This window comes from Pelodiscus sinensis, chromosome 14, assembly GCF_049634645.1.
Source record: "Pelodiscus sinensis isolate JC-2024 chromosome 14, ASM4963464v1, whole genome shotgun sequence".
Classification (NCBI taxonomy): Eukaryota; Metazoa; Chordata; order Testudines; family Trionychidae; genus Pelodiscus; species Pelodiscus sinensis.
This window is the reverse complement of record NC_134724.1, coordinates 32,123,463-32,146,171: the sequence shown is the minus strand read 5'-3', so window position 1 is coordinate 32,146,171 and position 22,709 is coordinate 32,123,463. Positions and strand designations below refer to the sequence as shown.

General features: G+C 49.3%; 1 protein-coding gene across 4 annotated transcripts in view; it reads left to right on the top strand.

The window, feature by feature from the left end:
* ETFA (electron transfer flavoprotein subunit alpha) overlaps positions 1–22,709 on the top strand; it is a 77,691-nt gene that overhangs the window by 9,177 nt on the left and 45,805 nt on the right. For all 4 annotated transcript variants that reach the window (XM_075897362.1, XM_075897360.1, XM_075897361.1 and 1 more), the window contains exons 2-5: positions 9,226–9,375; positions 19,556–19,637; positions 19,977–20,059; positions 21,809–21,908. In XM_075897362.1, coding sequence (XP_075753477.1) covers positions 9,226–9,375; positions 19,556–19,637; positions 19,977–20,059; positions 21,809–21,908 — 415 coding nt within the window. The remainder of the gene's footprint in view (positions 1–9,225; positions 9,376–19,555; positions 19,638–19,976; positions 20,060–21,808; positions 21,909–22,709) is intronic.

The following is a 22,709-nucleotide window of genomic DNA, read 5'->3' as shown; positions in this document are numbered from 1 at the left end:
CTCGGTCCTCTGCTTGCAATTCCTTTATCCGCAGCTGGATCTCCAGCCGCCGCAGCTCCGCTGGGCTGGTCCCTGCCCTAGATGGGCTACGGCTTGCAGGCCTCCCGGGAGACGCTGTCTCATCTCTCCAGTGGGTTCCAGCGCTCCTCCCCCTCTCTGAGCCTGACACACTCTCGGGGGGGGGGGGGGTCTGGCTGCTTCCCCTGGGGACAAGTTCCTGGCCCTGTGGCTGGTCATTCTCTTCCAGCTGGGCAATCAGCTGGGCCTTGGCTGCTTTCTGCACAGGCAAGCCCCTCTCTCTGCACAGCCCCACCAGCTCTGCCTTCAAGAGTCGGGCGTAGGCCATCTGCCCGCTGGGCCCCTCGGTGCAGACTCACCAGTCTAGTGCTGCAGCGCCCCACGATTCCCAGGAACCGCTTCGCTCTGTCTCCAGCACGCCTGGCTCCAGGGCTCCTGCTTCTACAGCGCCTTGTCGCTCGCCGCTGGAAGCTCCATCCACGGGGTGCAGTGCATCCCACTTCTGACACCAGTGTGACGGCGCGTTGGGGGTTCCCCGTCTCCTGCACCCCGAAATGGCACAAACAGACTGCACCAGCCGGTGGAATAGAGGAAGTTTATTGCCTCTCCAGGATACAGCACAGCACAGATGTAATCTGGTCACAGAGCTGGGCTAGGATGCCTCAGGCCCCCTTGAGATGGGGGAGACTGGGCCCCTAAACTCCAGCCCCTTCCCTAGGCTGTCTCCTCCATGCTCCCAGACACCAACTACACTCACCCTCTTCCAGCCCTGCCCCCCAGCCAGGGCAGTCTCCACCTTCCTTTGTTCCTCTCCATGGGGGGTATCTGGTTCAACAAGTTTGGCATCACCTTTGCATAGTGAGGTTTTCCCTGCTGGGTCTTGCTCCAGACAGCAGGGGTCACCACAGCCCAGCAAGTACCCCCACTACGTCACAGCACCTGCCCGGCTTGCCCACTCCTTAGTCCGGCCCTGGCTCAGATCTAGAGTCTGGGAGGTGCAGGAGTGTTATAATGCTGCGGCCAGATTGGGTCTTGGCTCCAATTGGGGGGTGGGGGGTTAGCCAGGGTTCATTTTTAAATAAAAGACTGTCAAACACAAAAAGTTTCTGCATTGTCTTTATTTATGAGAAGGGCGGGGAACCTGTTTTGGGTCGGGGTCACTGATCCACAGAAAAGTCAGTGGGGGCCACACAAGGGAGATGCCAAAAAAAACCCAAAACAAAAAGAACTACAGCCAACAAACTCCTCCAACTCCCCCCCCCCCCCCCCCCCAAGCCTCATTAATATGGCTCCATCTGTGCTGGTTGGAGCAGGGGACGTGGTACTGGGGAAGGATGCTAGTGGATGCTGGGGCAGGGGACAGGGTTCTGGGGTGGGGACAGGGTGCCAGGGAGCAGGGAGTCCCCTGCACCCACCTCCTCCCTGGACTCCTTCATGCCCCGCTGCCGTCATGGAGCAGGGAAGCCCTAGTGTGTGCTGCCTCTGGGGCCAACTCCTCCCTCCCACAGGGAAGGGTGCACTTGGGCTGAATGCTATGGCCAGCTGGCTGGGCAGCCACTCCTCTTTGCTCTAGCCCAACTGCCCTGTGCTCAGCCCAGGGAGGCCGTGCTGCACTCCTGCTGATTGGGAAGCCCTTCCTCTTTGCTCCAGCCCAGCTGGATGGAGGCACAGCCTCCCTGGGCTGAGCATGGTGCAGCTGGGCTGGAATAAAGAGGAGTGGCTGCCTGGCCAGCTAGCCATGGCGCTCAACCAGGGTGCACCACTCTCCAGGTGGGCTGAAGCAGAGGGAAAATTGCCCGAACAGCTGGAGTGTGGTGCAGCCTCCTTTGTCTGTTTCAGCCCTCCCGACCTAGCAGACCTCACCACGCCGCCACAGCTACTCACCTGTGTTGCTGCTCCATGAGTAGCTGCTCTGCAAAGAGTGCCAATTTAAAATTAGTTGCGCGCAGGTGCACAGTTCAGAGGGAGCTGAAGATCTGCAGAAAAGGACCTGGGGATTACAGTGGATGAGAAGCTGGATATGAGTCAACTGTGTGCCCTTGTAGCCAAGAAGGCTAATGGCATATTAGGTTGCATTAGGAGGAGCATTGCCAGCAGATCCAGAGATGTGATTATTCCCCTTTATTCGGCTCTGGTGAGACCACATCTGGAGTATTGTGTCCATTTCTGGGCCCCCCACTACAAAAAGAATGTGGACGCGTTAGAGAGGGTCCAGTGGAGGGCAACCAAAATGATTAGGGGGTGGAGTATATGACCTATGAGCAGGGCTCGACAAATACTGGAAAACCCTACTCGCTAGACAAAAAAAGGACTCGCCACCCTCCCCCCCAAGTGTTTTTTTAATAGCATAAATTCCTAATAAGAATAAGAATAGTAATTACTAATATGTTAATAAATATCACCCAAGTTATTAATAAGTATCTTATAAACCTCTACCTTTTCCCTCTGCTGCCATGTCTCCTCCCCTTGCTCCATCAGTTCCCCTGGTGGATGTTGCCCCCCCAACCCCTCACTGTCCCCTGCTGTCCTGGCTCCTGCCCTTCTCACTGCCCTCAGCCTTCCTGAGACCTGCTCTCCTCCCTGTGCCCACTCCTCCAGTAGCCCTACTCTGATCTGATCCTCATCCCCTCTCCTAACACCTCCCTCTACACACCTGCCCTGCCTCTCTCCTCTGGTGCTGGTCCCTCCCCTGCAGGTGTCTGGCCTTCTGCTTCACCCCCAGAATCCCCTGGCACCTGCACCCTCCTGGTTCCTCCCCCTTCCCTCATTGCCCCTGCCCCCTTTGCTCTCTTTTTCCCTGATTCTCACCACCCTTATGCCCCTGTGCCCTTGCACATGCCTTGCTCCATTCCCGCCTTCTTTCTAGCCTTCTCCCAGCATCTCTTGCTCTCCCCTCTAGCTCCCATCTTGTCTCCCCTTCCACTGACACCTCCCCTCCTGCCCTTTACCTCATTGTCTGCACTTGGCCCCCTGGGATTTGTCTCTCCTGCACCCCTGTCCCTTGGTGCCTTCCCCTTTCTTCTTCTTCTCCTGACCACCTCCCCTCTTCAGCACAAGCCTCTTCCCTGTATTTTTCCCCTCCCCTCCTCCCTCCACAGCCCAGCCCAGCCCAGCCCAGCCCCTTCACCTCCCCCAGGGACAGCTCTAGGTTTTTTGCTGTCCCAAGCAAAACATTTTTGGCTGCCCCCCCCCCCTTTTTGTTTTTCTTTACATGTTTGCATTTTGTAATGGGTTTTTTTTTTTGTTTTTCATTTTTGTCCCAGCATTTTAGCCCTATAAATAGCAAATAGCATTTTCATTTGTTTTTTTTCCATAAAAGCAAAGGCGCTTCAAGTGAACTCCCCCTTTCACTCACTGCTGGGTCACAGCAGCCTTTTCCCTGGCCTGTCCAGCCCCTCTCTATGGAATAGCACCCCTCGCTCCCGACCCACAGGGGAAATGGTGCAGGGACAGCACAGAGCCAGAGAGGTGCAGGGAACAGTGGAGGCACAGAGCCAGAGGGACGCAGCGTGCGGGGTGTGGTGGAGGCACGGGAAATGGGATGCGGGGAACGGGAGGGGCAGAGGGATCGGGGTCTAGGGGCAGTGCAGGGAATGGGCAGCACAGAGCTGGGGGGCAGGGATTGGAGGGGAGCAGGGTGCAAAGACGGCACAGAGCCAGAGTCACAGGGAAGAGGAAGAGCAGAGGGTCCGGAGTACAGGGGTGCAGGGGCGACATGGGGAATAGACGGCGCGGAGACTAAATCGTGCGGGGCAGGTGCAGCGAGCCGGGTGGTCAGCCGGGAGCGGTCTTTCACCGTCGAGGGGGTTGGGGTCATGGCAGGACTGGAGCCGGTGGAGCGGGGCCTGGATGGGTTGCAGCCAGCTCCCGGGGCCACACGGCCAGAGTCGAGCTGCCACGGCCCTTTAAAATCAGCGGGGCCATGTCACGCCAGCGTCCTGGTGTCTGCTGGCATCCCGCCCTTTAGCTCGTGCCCCGCCTCCTCACACCAGAGCTGCACACAGGGAGCCCGGCGCTGAGAATCACTGCACTTCCCCCTTCCTGGCAGCGCTCCACTCCTCCACCCAGCCGGCAGATTGGATGGGGCCGCACTGGCCGTAGTGTGGGCTTTGGCCAGCCTGTCACAACTTCCCACTGGCCCAGTCCACCCCTGCACTCGTCAGCCAATAAAATCTACTCGTCATGGGCGAGTGCATTTGTTGAGCCCTGTGTATGAGGAGAGGCTGAGGGAGTTGCGTCTGTTTAGTCTGCAGAAGCGAAGAGTGAGGGAGGATTTGATAGCGGCCTTCAACTTCCTGAAGGGAGGTTCCAAAGAGGATGGAGAGAGGCTGTTTTCAGTAGTGACAGATGGCAGAACAAGGAGTTGTGGTGGGAGAGGTCCAGGTTGGATATTAGGAAAATCTATTTCACTATGAGGGTGGTGAAGCACTGGAATGGGTTCCCTAGGGAAGTAGTGGAGTCTCCATCCCTAGAGGTGTTTAAGTCTCGGCTTGACAAAGCCCTGGCTAGGTTGATTTAGTTGGGATTGGTCCTGCCTAGAGAAGGGGGCTGGACTTAATGAACTGAGGTCTCTTCCAGGTCTATGATTAATTGGTCAACCTAAGCATACTGTTATAGAGGCACAAGTAAATATAGCAGGCCTCTATGGGTGAACCCTGGTGGACTGGATCCAGCCTGTGTGCCGGTATTTGCCCCCCCCTGCTCTGGAGGGTCTTGGTCTTGGAGCAGGTATAAGAAGTGGCACTGTGAGGGCAGCTGCTCTTCCCTTGTATTCTCCCATACAGTAATGAAGATCTTGGAGGATCCTCTTGGGTTCATTATCTTTGTGGGGTTTTGTGGCACTAAATATGCAGGAGATACCTGATTACTATCTTATGTGATCTTATATGTTGATAAGGAGAGATTTATGACAAATCCTTTGGAAAATAATACAGGTATGAGTTGAAGGTGGCTATATTTCTTTTTAAAAAATCACTCAGTTGGGCAGTCAGTCTACATAGTTAATTCAAAATACTATCTGCAATAGTGTTCAGTGATTTTGTTTATTGTGTGTGAGTGGCCAATGCTCTGCTAAATTAATCTACTGTATGCTGTAGTGAAATACAACTGAAGTATTAGTGCGTGTTTGCTGTGTCTTTGCCTGTTTTAAAAGTGTGTATGTGTGTGTGTGGGGGGGTGTAATTTCAAGCATGGGTTTAATTTTCAAATGATTAAAATCTCACAATTATTGGGGGAAATGGTGTATAAACAAATATGGTGTCTGATATTGTCAATAATTTAATTGGCAAATTGCTTGAAACAATTTTAAAATCTTATAACAAGTATGTGAGATGAAATACAAAGTATTGTTACAAAAACTGATATTATTCAGATCATGAGTACAAATTAGGGCCCTGATCCTGCAAAGGTTTATTTTCATGGTTAACTTTATGCACTGTGAGTAGTTCCACTGAAGACCTGAGACTGGTCACACTCTGAAGGTGAATTGGTTAAGTCTTTGCATGATTCACCCTTGCACTGGGAATTCTAGCCCTCAAATCTTCTCCACCTTTTTTGTTGAAATGCATAATCACCCATTTTGGGAGTATATAATTTATTTTGAATAAATATATCTGTTTTCAGGTTTCAATGCTGGGGTTTCATTAACATTTTTACCTACCAATATTAACAGGGTTTTTCCATATAAAAAACTTAAGTTAAAATGGAACTTTTTAACACTAATGTGTGTCTGAATTATGTTATGCTTAGGCTGACCAATTAATTAGGATTGAAAAGAGTAATCTCATTTTTACAATACCCTGTATTTGCCTTATAGAAGTAATATATTTCTGGCATTTCATTACTGTCTGGAAGATGGTGAAACAAAGTAACAATGTTTAGAATTCTTTGTTTCATTTCAGTTTGATCCTGTTTCTGTTGTTGCAATTTTTATAATCTGAAGTGCTGCAGAACTAGTTCTAATAAAAGACCAGAATTGATTAAGTGATTATTTTAAGTGGCCATATTGGACTCTGTTGGGATATTGTTTGAATCCTCAGAAAAAAATTGATCATTTTAAAAATAAAATATATTACACTTAGATTAAAGTGTGGATACAGTCCAATAAAAGTGGCGAGGAGTCCTGTGGCATCTTATAGACTAACTGAAGTGTAGGAGCATAAGCTTTCGTGGGCAGAGACCCACTTCGTCAGATGCATGTGCAATAGACTTTGTTACAGTTTCTTTAGATTGCAAATTGCTTAAGATCCTAATTATTAATTTATTTTCCCAATTCCTGACTGTTATAAGGCAAAGTAAGAATACAATATTTTTACAAAATAAGCACAGGCTCTCCCTGATGGCTGTAGGGAGAACCAGGGTTGCCTGTCCCTTGTGAGAGGGGTGTTAGTGCGTGTAGCGATCAGTATATGTACAAATAAATTTTTCCTACAGGATGACTGAGTGACATTTTCACATCACTCTGCATCCCGCTGTGTGCCTCTGCCCTCAGCTGCGTGGCCCCTGGGCGGGAGCCATGTGACCTACCTCCTCCCTGGTGCGTCTCTTTCTGTCCCCTCTCTCCTTTCCCAGTTCTCCTGTGGCCCAGTTCATTCCCCCTGAATCCCTGCTCTCCCCTCCAGTTCCTGACTTCTCAGTGACCCCACATCCTTTCATCTCCGGGTGCGCACCTCTCCTAGCAGTCCACTGCGGTGCTAGCAGCGCCTCTTGGCTGTCCCAGCAGGATCCTGAGTTGCAGCTTTTGGGGTGAAGGTGAGGAGTGTAGGGGTCCAGTCCCCGGCAGTGGCTGCAACACTGCATCTCCAATGCGTCCTGTGGTGGCACCACTGTCTTGTTCTCTCCCATCCAAGATGGTGGGGAGCCTCCCCCGAGCATGAGCGAATCCTGCAGGAAATTGAGAGCATGGACATGGCCAGTGAGGAGCTGGGGCTGGGGGTCTGCAGATGGTGTCTACTGGGGCTGGACAGGGCTCCTGCACTGACAGCTCCCCTCTGAGATTCCCTGGCTCCAGTGAATATTGTGGAGGCACAGCCCTTTGGGGGGTTGCCCCCACTGAGTTTTGGGGCACCTTGGGGCCCCTCGAGAAGGCCTCGCCCTCTGGGGCTCCATGTCCGCCCCTTTGTCCCCAAAGCATTGTCGACTTCCTGCTGGAGCCCCAGCTCCCTGCTTCCCCCCTCTGGCTCCTGGCAGGGCTCTGCTTTCTGCACTGCATCCTGGCCTTGCCGGGAAGGGGTGCACCCACTGAAGCATTGGGGCCAGGCACCTGGCTCAGATGGCCCTTTGGGGGTGGTGCAGTTATGCTGCACCCTGGCTCTCCAGAGTAGCTGCTCTACCCTTTGACTCCTTGAGTTTGCCATGGAGCAAAGGTGCCCCAAAGGCCTTTCACACAGGGTTAGACAAACCTCAACAAGCCTGATTGGAAAGGCTGGGCTGCAGCTGAGCGTGCGGCTCAGTGAATTCGTGGGTGGGGGCAGGGTGTATGTAGACAGGGAAGAAGGAAGGAGAATGGCACATATGTGGGGTGCAGTAAGGGGGATTGCAGGCAGCCACAGCTCAGCTATAATTTATTGGCCTTGCTCAGTCAGAGGCTCAGGGCTCCTTGCATGGAGCTGACTTACTGGGCAGGGCTGATTAATCATCTGTGAAGATGTGCTGCCCTGCAGCTTAGAGGGAACACTGATTGTGGGGGTGAGAAGGGGATATAGGAATGGAGACAGGGGATGGGCAGTGTGCGGGTGCAGAGAGGGAGGGTTTAGGGAAGGATGGGGAAGTAGGAATGGAGGCAGGGGGTGAAGACTTGGATAGGCAGTGTGGGGAAGGGGTTAGGGAAGGATGGGATAGGCAGTGTGGGGTGGGGAGAGGTTGGGGAGGATGGTGAGTATAGGAATCGAGGCAGGGGATGAGGTATAGGGTGGAGGATGGAGGTGGGAGTAGGGATGGAAGGAGGGGGGTGGACTGTGGGCTGTGGGTCATGGAGTTCTGGGATAAGGATTAACAGCCCAGATTACCCCACCGTACTCTTTCCTTGTGACCCAGTGGAGTGTGGATGTGTAAAGCTGGGGGCTCCCCTATGATTCCATGTCTTTTGCTTGTGCCCTGTCCATACAGAGCATGTCCCAGCCCCGGCAGGAGCTTGCTTGCCAGGTTGAAGGACACTTCTGGAAAACTGCAAAGATGGGCAGTAAGTGGGCGTGGAGAGCAGGAAATTCTCTCTACCTGGCTGCTTGCATGTAACCCAGCCTCTGCCCCTTGCTCGCAAGCCAGGTGCCCAGGAGCACCCAGAATGAAGGGGAATCATTTGGAGTTGGGGCCCCATTTTACTGATTGTGTTTGGTTACACGTGAGGCCCACAAGCCTCCCATGCTGGCTGCTAGAAGGAGAGGCAGGTGGGGCACAACCCCCTAGTAATCATCTATTTGCTTTCAAACAGTGTGTCCTCCATTTTCCCTCCCATTGTGTCCTGCTTTCTTTCCCTTGTGGATTTCATCCTACAACCATCCAAGTTCTTTATTACTTCCATGTGCTCAGCAAACCATTTAACCAGGCATTTCACCAGGCTGATCAATTGACCTAAAAATCTAACTTATGAAATTGTTATTCCTTAGTTCTAACCATTATTTCAAAACTGCTATGCTGCATATAGACTGAAGTTAAGAATATTGTCACTTGCTTAGAGCCTGATTTCTTCAAACACTTTAATAAAAATAAGTTAGTTCAGTTGATTTGTTTGGTGTTAGTGTACAAGAAAAAATGCTTTCTATGAGGGTGTGTCTAGACTACAGGGTTTTGTTGACAAAAGTGGACTTTTGTCGACAAAACTATACCTGCGTCCACACTGCCTTTGAGTTATGTCAACATAACGTCAACAAAACTCAGCAGTTTTGTCAACGTATGTAAACCTCATTCTACGAGGAATAACGCCTTTTGTCGACAGAGTTCTGTCGATAGAAGGCATTATTGCATCTACACTGACCTTTGCGTCCACACTGTTATGTTGACAAAGCGGCTTGCTTTGTCGACAGAACTGGCTGTAGTCTAGACACTCTTTGTCGACGGAAGCTTTGTCGACAGTATCTGTTGACAAAACTTCTGTCGACAAAACCCTGTAGTCTAGACATACCCTAAGGCACTAGGTGGTTTCTGTAATACTGTAAAATACTTTGTTCCTTTAACATTTAATGTTAACCCTATGCGTGTTTCTTTTTTAAGGCCTCAATGCTCCAGCGATTTCAGAGTACATTGGTAATAGCTGAACACACAAATGAGTCTCTAACACCCATTACACTAAATGCTATCACTGCAGCAAAGCAGCTTGGAGGTGAAGTATCTTGTTTAGTAGCTGGTACTAGCTGTGACAAGGTAAGAAACCTAATCATTTTTCAGTCCAGATATGTTTAAACAATGACTACAGTTAAGTAATATCAAACAAGGTTTGGGTCGGTTTGAAGAATGTCCAAGTAAGAAACTATGCCAATGGTTACTACGGATGTGTTGGTGTAAACATGTAATCGATGAGTGTGGGCTGATTGGGTATCTGTCGTGGTTACACATAGACCACCCCTCATCCAAAATTTTTTCAGCATTTACACGTTTAACTTAATAAACTCATTTAAACATCCCTAATGGTTAGTTATGTCAAGGAAACATCCTGCTTCTAAACCGCTGATCTTCTAAACGAGAAATGTGCATTTTGGGTTTTTTAAAATAGGTGACAATGCTAAAAGGGAGTGTATCAACTTAAGTTCTGTTTTTAAAAAAAACACCAGGTTTTTAATATAAATACCCAGGCCAATAAAAATGTTAAAATTGCAGTTAAAATTGTTTTTTTAATAGCATTCTCCTATAAAGCTTGAAATCCAGATATTGCAGCTGAGAATCTGAAAGCAAAACTTGCTTAATGAACTTTTTTATTCTGTGAAAATGGCAAAAAGTAAACCGCGCATAATGGCAAATAGAATTTTTTAAAAAATCTCAGTTACTAATCAAAGGTGTTACTAACATAAAGATTTGGTTACAGTGTACTGGGGGCGGTGCCCCCTGCTCGCTACAGTCGCCAAACTCCCTCTCAGGATAGGTAGCCTCTCCCTCCCCACACCTTCGACAGCCCAGGAGGGCCAGGCTGAGGGATGGCAGGCTAGCCCTGGCTTCCCTCTCTTGCTCCTGCTGCTGGGGGGGTGGGTTGGGCCGAGGGTGTGGCTGGCCAAGTTAGCTCCCTTCAGCTGCCGGGGATTGAGCTGGGCTGAGTCTGGCCTTGTTCTCTCACTCCAGCCGCCGTGGGGTAAGAGGGCTCTCTTTGGGGCCTTGCAGGCCCTTCACTCTTCCCTGCATCCCTTTCCCCCCTTCCCAAGACTGCTTTGGCTCTTGGGTTCTATTGTCTCCACCTCTTTGCCCCCCCTGGCACCAAGGAGGGGAGCCCGGTTGAAGCCATGCTGGTCCCAGCTCTCTCCCTCCAGCCATCGGCGAGGATCCAAGTCCATCTTGGCCCTTGCCCCCCCTGCCACTTTGCCCCTCCCCATGGCTGCTTGGGAGGGTGGGGGAGGAGGCAAGGCCTGGCTGGGCCTGGCTCTCGCCCTGCCCCGGGTGTCTGGGGGTTGGACTGAGCCAAGGTCACGGCAGGGGAGGCCTTGCGGGACGAGGGGGCGCAGCTCCCACACTTCCCTCCAGAAGCTCCGGGAAGACTGGGAAGGGCATGTGGTTGCCACCTCCCCACCCCCCCGCACACTCACTACCCCCAGCACCAGGGAGGCTGGGGCCCTCAGCACAAGTAAGGGAGGAGGCCGGTTGGCTGAAAGGGGAGGGACTGCAGGATGCAAAGTGATGTAATGACATCATGATGTCATCCTGCAGGAAAAACTTTTTTATATATAGAGAGATGGTTAAATTGATAGTGTTTCTGAACTTAATGTATTGCAAGTGTTTAGAGAACTAATGCCTTGTTTGCTTGCCAGTCATCTCAAGAGACTGTACTAGACCAGATTTGTTGCATTGTCACTAAGGATTTTGAGAATAGCTTTTTATCACTTGACACCTACATGCCAATACAGTGTAACTATATAAGGACTGTGGAAGTGATTATCATGTATGGTAATTAGTAAAATTTACACTGAATTAGTATAGAATTGTTTTTCTTGTAGTCAGAATTATTATTTTGGGTAGAGAACTAGGGTTGTAAAAATTAAATGGAACTCATTAGCATCTGCTTATTGGTTAACCAGTTAAACGAAAAAACTTCCACAGGGCCCCATGAAGCTTGTTTAGCCATGTAACTGATTTCAGATTTTATTTGGTTATACGGTTAATATTTTTAGAAGCTTTTACATCCCTGCAGAGAACCATACACATGGCAAATGCCATTAGTGACATTGAAGTTGTGGCATCCTCTTTAATCAGAAATCTCAAGAAAAAGTATTTATTATAAGCTAGCTATAATCCTAGTTTTAAATTCAAAACCTGACATGTAAGGTTTGAGGCCAGAAGCAAATACTAAGTTTCAGAAAAATCTGGTTCATGTTTTGTAGCAACATTAATACAGGTTGGACCTCCCTGGTTTGGCACCCTCAGGAGCTGACTGGTACTGAATGAGAGATTTTGCTGGACCAGGGGAAGGTGATTTCTGATGCCCCTGCTGCTGGCCCCACCCTCTGCCCTGCCACCCCACTGGGTTTCCTGGCAGCCCTCCTGGGCCTTGCGCCAGGCTTCCTGCCCTGCACCAACCCCATTAGCTCAGTTGAGCCATGCACCAGCCCTACCTGGCTGCCATTCTCCTTCCCCCAAACCCAAGTGAGCCTAGCACCAGGATTCTACACCTCCTCTCCCCCTGCATTGTGCCGGACTCCTGTCCCCCTTCCCTGCATTGAACCAGGCTTTTCCACTCCCCCCTCTCCCCCCAAGCATGTTGAGACTTTAAGATCCTGGAACATCTGTGGGCCTGCCGGACCATGGATGTTGCCAGACCAGACAGTCACAGTTTATAGAGGTGCAACTTGTACCCCTTTATTTTGGAGATTTTTTGCTCTCATAACTTGAAAATGAACAAGTTTCACCCATTACTTTTAATGCTCAATGTGTTTGTGTTGTGAATTAGGTTCTTTTAGAAAATGATACTGCACTGTAAAGTGAACTTCAAAAAGAAAGTTGTAAGATTGTGTACAGGTGGCTCAAACTCATAATACATGTTATGTAATGGCCATTTTGGGTTTTATTTCTTACACCCCTTGTTATGTTTTTTTGGGGAAAACACTGGTATTCAGGAAAGCAAGGAAGTAGTGTTGGTTGGGACAATACAAGTGCAGTTTTATAAATTTACCTCAGTCCAATTTGCAACAACCCTTTTGTAGATTAGGCTTTGGTTCTGTGCATTGGGGATGTTAATTTATCATTTAAAATGTTAATCCATTTCAACTCTAGGTTTAACCAGTTAACCTTGGAGCAGCCCCATGCCCATGGTGGGTTGCCCTGGCTAGGCTGGGTCCCCTACTTGCCTGCAGCTCATCGTGGGCTGCCCCTCCTGGCTCAGGCCACCAGTTAACCTGATACAGAGGCAGCACCATGAGGTGGCAGCAGCCCCAGCCCAGGGGTGGGGGGTGGGGTCTGAGCTCCTGGACCCAGCATGAGCTGGAACTGAGCCAGGCTGCTTGCCTGCCTGGCTCCTAATACACTTTAAATGCAGGGCTGCCGGGGGGAGGGGAGTAGGTTCCGGACCTGGCACAAGCCGGGACTGAGTAGGCTGCTGGCCAGCCTGCTAAAAAATTTACTGGGGTTAGGGGTGGAGAATGCATGTTGTGTATAGCATTAACCTATAAGCTTTTGCATGTTGGTTAATCGACTATACTATTACATCCCTACTTCATAGGAGAGTGAAACTGGACTATGAGAACAGGAGGGGAGGGGACTGGTTTCCTGCTGTAGCAATCACATGAGTTCACCCTATCGCTTCCCTCATTTTTCCTTTATTCAGTACCTCTTAAGTCCTTTATCAGGCCATTTATCTGGTTTCTGGATGTCTTGCCTATGGAGTACCTTGCACTAGATATTCATCCAGCCTTATGAAATAAACTGCTATTTATAGCTACGCTGATCATGTGTCTCTTTCTTTTTTCTGTGACTCTCCCAAATTTAAATGCTCTGTTCCGGTGGTCCATCAAGTAGTGAAATGTCCCAGAAAGCCCTGCCAGAAATCTCACTACTTGATGGGACACCGGTGCAGTGCAGCAGCTGGGCCAGCTTCTGGTGGTGCATGGCCCCTCTCTCTCTCTCTGTCCTCTTCCTTTCCCCCATGGGACCGCCTTTGCCATATGGGGCCCTGGTCTGGTGGCCCCACCTTCTTCTCCTCCAGGCCACCTTGGAGCCCTGGCAAGAGCTGAACGGAGCCCAGCTGGGGCGCTGCGGGGTGAGGTGCGCTTGGCTTAGCAGGTGCTGGGACTGGAGCGGGGCCCATCTGTGGAGTTACTTTTAGTACTGCATTCTAGTCCCCACGGGCAGTCCTGGCTCCAGCTGGACTCAAGTGGCAACCCCATGAGGTGCGTTTCGGTGAGTCTGCCCCGGCTGGAATGTGCCTTGTGCGGCTGCTGCTTGACTGCACCTGGAGCTGGGCAGCCTGCGGGGACTGGATTGTAGCACTAAAAATAGCACCGCAGGTGGCCCTGGCTCCACTCCCAGCAAGCGGTCCCATGTCAGGAGCGGCTGGGGTTGTGGGGACTTCTGGGGCTGGGCTGCAGGCTCCAGCCCTCAAACTGGAAGGCAGAAGGTGAGAGAAGGGGCAGGAGGGAGAACTAAGGAGAAGGTGGGGGTGAGGAGAGGAAGGGGCTTGTACTGAGAGGAAGGGGGACAGGGCAGGAGAAGAAAGGGGCAGGCACCAAGAGGCAGGGTGGAGGAGAGAGAAATGCCAGTGGGGCAAAAGGAGATGGTGAGGAAAAGGGCAGGTGGAGGGAGGGAAAGAAAGGTGTCCAGTGGGAGTGGAAGAGGTGAGGGGACAGGGTGTACTGGGAGAGAAAAGGGGAGGGACAATGGGGGCAAGAGGGAGAAAAAGGAGTGGGTGCATGGAGAAGAAGCATTGAAAGGAGGGATGGACATGAGGAATACAGGGGATGGAGCAAGTCATGTGTGAGGCCACAGACGGGCATGAGGAGAACTGGGGCAAAGGGTGGTGAGGAGGTGGGCACCAGGGAGAAAGTGGGCAAGGAGGGCAGAGGCAGTGAGGGAAGAGTGAGGCACCAGGAAGGTGCAGGGGTAAGGAAGGTGGAGGTGCCAGGAGATTGTGAAGGGCAGACACCTGGAGGGGTGGGACAGGCACCAGAGGAAAGGGCAGATGGGTAGAGGGAAGTGTTAGGAGAGGGGATGGGGATGGGTAGTTACAGATGATCATAGTGGGGCTAGAGAAGAAATGGACATGGGGAAGAGAAGGGCTAATGCAGGGGAAGAGTTAGGGATGGTGGTGAAAAGGGCAGGAGCCAGGACAGTAGAGACAAGTGAGGGGGGAGGAGGCATCAGGGGAGTAGATGGGGTAAGAGAAGGGTAGGAGACATGGCAGCAGAGGGAAAAGGGAGAGGTTTATAAAATATTCATTGATACCTTGGCTGCCACAGTGGCACACCTCCAAACAAGCACACATGAACTCAATACTGGTGCACAAGACAAAATTTACTCTGCTCATGGGAGGAAAATCTTAAGGGAACACTTCCCTCAGTCTCTCCCCTGAGTTAATGCAATGCAAATTGGGTTAATGCAGTTGCAGAATAGTTGCATATGGGAGGGGGTGTTTTGTGGGGGCCAAACTCATCCCTGTTGGTAGGAAGACGGTTGGAGGAGTTTACTTCTGGTTATTTGTCCATCTTGACCCGGGGAGTACTACCTCAGAGGTGGGACTTCTTGTGGCAGTGGGTGTGGCTAATGTGTCCCTAATTTTGGTTCAGAAAATATGGTCACCATACTTACAGCCTATGACCTTTTTTTTTCTTATCTGAAAAAGTTCTCCCTGACACTTGCTCCTTTTTTTTAATGGTGGCCTGGAAGGAATTTTTCCCACACTTTATGCCTTTTGTACCTCACATTCCTAAAGGGAATGAAAAACCTGCCTGCCATCCACCTCTGACCACATTTCTTTTCCCTTCCCTGCTTTGTTAGCCCAGACAACCCCTCCCCCACTTATTTGTGGTGCAGTCATTGATTTCAGAGGAAGTAATATTAAGCTCTTGAATAATCAGTTGAAGCAGTTGTTAATGGATTTTATAATAAATGTTTCTAATCTTGCAGGAGTTGTCTTCAACCTTTTTAAACTCAAATAAAAACTTAGACATTTTTGGAACTTGGTGCCCCCTCCATGACCATAAACAATACCTTTCATTCATTCAAATTTGTACTGGTCACTGCTTCATCACAGCAGAGGAGTGGTTGGTTGAAACCTGAGAGTATGGTGGTGTGACCTGATGCTTGTCATCTCAACTTTACTGTAATTACAGAAATATTTGGAGGCTCACTGTCCCATCCCTATTGATAGTTCCAGTGCCATAAGGTTATTGCATGCTACTATTTACAAGAGGCCAGCATGTTTTACAGGCAGTCCCCGGGTTACGTACAAGATAGGGACTGTAGGTTTGTTCTTAAGTTGAATCTGTATGTAAGTCGGAACTGGCATCCAGATTCAGCCGCTGCTGAAACTGACCGCCAGTTCTGACTTACATACAGAATCAACTTAAGAACCCCAGGCATCCCCAAGTCAGCCGCTGCTGAAACTGACCGCCAGTTCTGACTTACATACAGAATCAACTTAAGAACCCCAGGCATCCCCAAGTCAGCCGCTGCTGAAACTGACCGCCAGTTCTGACTTACATACAGAATCAACTTAAGAACCCCAAGCCAGCTGCTGCTGAAACTGATCAGCAGCTGATTCCAGGAAGCCTGGGGCAGAGCAACTCTGCCTCAGGCTTCCTGTAGTCAGCGCTGGTCAGTTTCAGCAGAAGCTGACTTGGGGCCGCCTGGGGCAGAGCAGCTGGGGTGCTGCTGGGTTGCTCCAGTAGCGCCGCTCCTCGGCACTACTGGAGCAACCCAGCAGCACCCCATCTGCTCTGCCCCAGGTGTCCTGATTCAGCCGCTGCTGAAACTGACCAGCAGCGGCTGAATCAGGACCAGAGCAGCTGGGGTGCTGCTGGGTTGCACCAGTAGTGCCCAGAGCGGCGCTGGGGGACCAACCGGCAGCACCCCAGCTGCTCTGCCACAGGCGTCGGGAGAAAAGCCTAGTCTGCTGGGGGGGGGGGGGCGTACTAGCTGCGCCCCCCCCACACCAGCAGATCAGGAAGACTCGGGCGGCGGACCGAGATGCACCGAGATGCACCGCGGTCCCGCCGCCTGGGTCCTCCGCGGCTTTGCTCCCCGTCTCCCTGGTCTGCTGGAGACCAGCAGACCAGGGAGATGGGGAGCGCCTCTGAGGACGCCGGCAGCGGAACAGCCCAGGCGCACCTGGGGTGCCCCGCTGCCCGAGCCCCCCCCCCCTCGGCTTTGCAAAGCGCGGGGAAGCCGGCGGCGGGGCAGTCCAGGTGCGCCCGGGGTGCCTCGCTGCCCGAGCCCCCCCCCGCGGCTTTGCAAAGCGCGGGGAAGCCGGCGGCGGGGCAGTCCAGGCGCGCCTGGGGTGCCTCGCTGCCCGAGCCCCCCCCCCCCCCGCGGCTTTGCAAAGCGCGGGGAAGCCGGCGGCGGCGGGGCAGTCCAGGCGCGCCCGGGGTGCCTCGCTGCCCGAGCCCCCCCCCGTGGCTTTGCAAAGCGCGGGGAAGCCGGCGGCGGGGCAGTCCAGGCGCGCCTGGGGTGCCTCGCTGCCCGAGCCCCCCCCCCCCCCCCCCCCCCCCGCGGCTTTGCAAAGCGCGGGGAAGCCGGCGGCGGGGCAGTCCAGGCGCGCCTGGGGTGCCTCGCTGCCCTCCCCGCCCCCCGCCCCCCCCGCCACTTTGCAAAGTGCGGGGAAGCCGGCGGGGCAGTCCAGGCGCGCCTGGGGTGCCTCGCTGCCCGAGCCCCCCCGCAGCTTTGCAAAGCGCGGGGAAGCCGGCGGCGGCGGGGCAGTCCAGGCGCGCCTGGGGTGCCTCGCTGCCCGAGCCCCCCCCCCCGCGGCTTTGCAAAGCCGCGGGGGGGGGGGGGGGGGGCTCGGGCAGCGAGGCACCCCAGGCGCGCCTGGACTGCTCCGCCGCCGGCTTCCCTGCGCTTTACAAAGTCGCGCGGGGGGGGGGGGGGGGAGCTCGGGCAGCGGTGCTGCCCCGCTGCCCGAGCCCCTCCGCGGCTTTGCTCTGCGTCTTCCTGGTCTGCAGACCAGGGAGACGCAGAGCAAAGCCCCAGAGTACACGGGCGGCAGGACCGCGAGGTCCCGCAGTCCGTGTACTCTGGGGCAGCCCCGTTCGTAACTGCGGATCCGACATAAGTCGGATCCGCGTAAGTCGGGGACTGCCTGTATGATGGCTTCTTTTGCAGTTTTTGTCTTATTCAGAAATTTTGTGTACTTAATGCAGTGCTGGGCAAAACTCAGCCTGGGGGCTGAATCCAGCCTGCCTAACACTTTGATCCATGTTGCATAAAAAAGCCTCCACCTGAGCTTGATTTATATACTTGGATTTTCTGAAACTACACCAAACTGTAGGGTCTAAGGTTTTAAACTACAACTCATTGTGATCTTTGTCAAACTTTGTAATCCGTGTAACTCTCAAATTTACTGTAAACTGCAACATTGTCTCTGCCACCTTGCTTGTAACTTTCCCTAAGCTGCATTCTCCCCTGAATGAATGGCGAGAGAGTGAGATAATGTGTTTGAAGAAGGCTTAGAACAATGGAGCACATTGAGTCAATGAGTCATCACAGTCTGGGCATGCTCCTTGCTGGATAAAGGGAAGTCTGGGCATGCTCCCTGATGACAAGGTGAATGAGTTACAGGAGCCATTCAGACACTATATAAAGAAAAGGAGAACATGTGAGACTCTTTTTTTTTTTTTTTTTTTCCCTTCTCGTGCTCCTGAGAAGCTCCTCTCCAGAGTCTGTCCTCCTGACCAGCTTCCCCAGCCATGAGCCGACAGACCCTCCAGAATCCACATGCCTTGGCTCCTTCTGCAACCCATATGTCTGTCTAAGGGTGTGAATGCCTCAGGGCAGGAATGAATGGGTGTGTGGGTGTGAGTGAGAGCGTGTGTTCTATCTTCTTTAGTTTAAACCTTTTCAATTTAGAAAAGAGGAGATTGAGGGAGGATATGATAGAGGTCTGTAAAATCATGAGTGGTGTGGAGAGGGCGAATAAAAAAAGTTATTTATTAGTTCCCATAATAGAAGAACTAGAGGACACCACATGAAGTTAATGGGTAGCAGGTTTAAAACTATTAAAAGGAAGTTCTTCACACAGCATGTAGTCAACCTGTGGAACTCCTTGCCAGAGGAGGCTGTGAAGGCTAGGACTATAAGGGTATGTCTGCACTACCACCCTAGTTCGTACTAGGGTGGTTAATGTAGTCAATCGAAGTTGCAAATGAAGCCCGGGATTTAAATATCCCGGGCTTCATTTCCATCTTGCCGGGCGCCGCCATTTTTAAATCCCCGGTAGTTCGGACTCCTGGGCTTCATTTGCAACTTCGATTGACTACATTAACCACCCTAGTTCGAACTAGGGTGGTAGTGTAGACATACCCTAACAGTGTTTAAAGAGAAGCTAGATAATTTCATGGAGGTTAGATCCATAAAAGGCTATTAGCCAGGGGATAGAAATGGTGTCCCTGGCCTCTGTTTGTCAGAGGCTGGAGAGGGATGGCAGGAGACAAATTGCTTGATCATTGTCTTTGGTCCACCCTCTCTGGGGCACCTGGTGCTGGCCACTGTTGGCAGACAGTCTACTGGGCTAGATGGACCTTTGGTCTGACCCAGTACGGCCGTTCTTATGTTATATAAACCTTTTGTGGCTGCTTTCTCCTCTTTAGTTTTACCTAGTGGAAATAAACCCATACTAGTGTAACCCTGGGTGGTCTCCAGTGAGAATATTTTGGGGGTATCAATCCATGCTTCTTGCTGCTTTCTATTTATAGCCTGCTGCCCATGCCACCAAATTTCCAGGCGATGGCTGAGGCAGCCAGATCCTATTTAAATGGCTCATAGTCGTGATGCTACCCTGGCAGGGGCCAGACCCCAGAGCTTCAAGCCCTTTAAATAGCCACAGCAACTCTGGGTGACTGCCAACCAGTGTGGTAGTGACGGGGCCATGAGCCTTTTGCTGTGTTTTTTAATTCAAAGCTTCTGGCTTCAGACAACTCTGGGGCCTCTAGCCCCTGGTCTAGTGTATAGACGTTGGGCTGGGAGTCAGAGATCTGTGTGCTGTTTCATTAATTTTGTCACTGACCAGCTACTTGACCTCAAGCCAATTTATGCTTCTGTTCAGCTTCTGAGTTTGTCTTTTCTATAGAGTGTGAGCTCTTTGCGGAAGGTACTGTTTCTTACTATTTGTTTTCACAGTACCTAGCACCCTGGCATTTAAAGCTCAATTGGGCCTCTGTGTGCTGGTGCAAACTAATAATAATACTTTTTGTAATCATAGGTAGCAGAAGAACTCAGCAAAGTGCAGGGTATTGCAAAAGTTTTAGTGGCTCAGCATGATATGTACAAAGGATTTCTAGCAGGTGAGCAATATTTGTATATAGCTCTTGGCCAAAAATAGTCTATCATTCTTAGCAATGAAAACTGTAATCAAAAGGGGGAGGGATAGCTCAGTGGTTTGAGCATTGGCCTGCTAAACCCAAGGTTGAGAGTTCAGTCCTTGAGGGGGCCATTTAAAGATCTGGGTCAAATCTGTCAGGGATGGTACTTGGTCCTGCTGTGAAGGCAGGGGACTGGACTCAATGACCTTTCACGGTCCCTTTTAGTTCTGTGAGATAGGTATATGTTTATATTATATTATTATATTTTATTTAAAAATATAAATGAGACTGTTATAAACTGTGGCATGTATTTTTCCTCAGAGGAGCTGACACCATTGATTTTGGCAACTCAAAAACAGTTTAATTACACACACATCTGTGCTGGAGCATCTGCTTTTGGAAAGGTGAGCAGATAAGAGAAACACACAAATGTATAGTATGTAAGAGGCGAAGAGCCCATTACAATTAAGTGAGAGTCAAAAATCCATGAAATACTTGTATATTCTGTAACCATGTTGGACTTTTCTGAAATATAGCAATATAAAGGAGCAATTTAAACCAAGTATTTAATTTTAACTTTTGTGGGTGTTAAATAAAACAAATAGGAATTAGAGATCCAAAATCATTTTGCCTTTAGAAAAGAAGAGTATAAAAAACTAATTGTGGTATCTCTTTAAAGTAAAAATTAGCTTTTTTTTCTATTCAGTTTTGTGTTGTGCATCTATGAAGAAGGAAAGCATGCATGCTCCTTAGCATTAAGCTATTTTTTTACATATGTCTATCGAGTAATGCAGACTAGAGTGTAAAAATATATATATATTGTCTATGAAAAACACTGAACTGTAACTCTAAGTTTTATCATTTTTTTTAAATGAAAGTACAATTCTCAGTATCTCTTTTGTCTATCACATAAACATTCAATCAGTAATTAAATCAGGCTTCCCTCAGATGAATTTTAACTTGCAGTCCTTATACAGGTTGGACTTCCCTGGTCCAGCACCCTCTGGACCCGACCAGTCCTGGATGAGAGATTTTTGCCAGACTGGGGTGTATGTGTGTGTCATTTCTGGCCCCCCTGCATTGGCCAAACTGGCCAGCCTCACTATGGCATGCTGGACTTTCCAGCCCCACCAGACAGACCTGCTGCCCTGCCAGTGCTCAGGGCTCCCAGTTTCCTGCCCTCCATGTGGACTCTGGTTCTGGAACAGCCATGTCCTGTTGGACAATGGATGTTACTGGATCAGAGAGATCTGATCTAGAGAGGTTCACCCTGTATGTAATATTTTAGTTTTTAATAAAATTCTTTAGATGCTTTTTGTCCCAATGCAAACTTTCTTGGCAGCTTTGGCTTAATGTTTAGCTTGTTAAAAATGATTGCTTCATTTTTCTTATCATAACATCTAATTCTGAGTTCATTGTTCACATTGAGTAGTAATTTCAGTAGGAGTAATTGAGTATACGTATTCCTGTAATAAGGTACTGCTTAACAAAGGTATCAGAAGTGTGCCCTTTATTTTATGCATGTTGTATCAAGTCAGAAGAAAGAACTTAACCCTTGTACTGCTTATTACATATAAGATCTGTGCTGCTTAGCTTCCTCCCTGATATTTTTAAATATATGTAAACTTTCTGTAGTGAACTATATGCAAAAAAGTCTCTTAAATGTTATTATTTTAATATATTTTCATTTGCTTTTGTTGTCTGCTAAAGTAAGGATTTATTCCTCTCTCTTGGTATTTGGGAACTAACTTGTAAATATTTTTAAAAAATCCACAAAAACTTTACTTGTCAGAGTCCAGCAATCCATGCTTGTCAATTTTGTGAGCAAATGGCATCTGTTTTCAGTTTAAAACTATTAAAGCAAACAAGCATAATTCAACATATTGAATTAAGGGTTTACTTACTGTAAGTCTCATAAAATTTCTAATGTTGTTACAGTAATGGGCTTTCATTTAACCGCAAAGGCTACATGAATCTATAGTTTTGTGGGCCTCCTCACACAGAAAGCATTATAGAAAAAAATTAGGGCACTGAATGTATCTTAATTATAGTTTATACACCGTAAAGGTATGTTTTAAATTTCCTTATGTATTCAGGGTACAAACTGTCAGCATATAGAATGTTTTTCTAACTTCTCATACGTAACTTTTTAGAATCTTCTTCCTAGAGTGGCAGCTAAACTTGATGTTGCCCCTATTTCTGACATCATTGAGATTAAATCATCTGACACATTTGTGCGAACTATTTATGCAGGTGAGCAATATAAGAGTATGCTGTACAATAAGGATTGTCGTGCTTACCTGTGTTACCAAAACTCAACGTGGGATGTGTAAGGAATTTCAGGATAGTATCCTAAATCATTATGGTTATCAGGAATTAAACTAGAAGATAAGTTATTTTTGTAAAAAATAAAAAAAAAAACCAAAAAACCACAGAGCATTTTCCCTGATGTTATAGGAATGCAGCTCAGAAACCAGAGCTATAATTTTAATTAAGTCTCTGGTGATGATTTTCATACATATTGTATTTCTCTGTTAATGTACTTCTGATCAGATTTTGCAAAATGTAAGATTCAGATAACTCACTTTATTTAATATGGCTAGCATTACTTTTGATTTCAGATAGCCATAAAGTTATTTTTCTTAATTATGTAGACATTGATCAGATTATTTGTAATATTTAATTGACTTTCTTTAGTAATTATTTGCAGGCTTTGCTTCAGTTTAGTTCTCTAATGCCTGTCTTACTCTTGGTTTTGTTTTTTGTTTTGTTTTGTTTTAAATGTAGACATGAGCTCATTAGCTTGTTTCAGGATTTTGTGGCAGAATTTGCCTTTCTTAAGCCTACATAGTAGTATCTTGAGATAATTGTGATACTACATTTGAGATGTGATGTCAAAACCTAGATAAGTTGCATTGCATTTTAAATTGCTTCCTTGTCATTCAGATTTAAGATACTTTTTATGGGTAGCTGGTAGGGATGCGAATGGTTAACTGGTAAGCCTCACCTTTTAATGGCCCAGGTGCACAGGGGAGAGGAGGAAAGGGAGTAGAG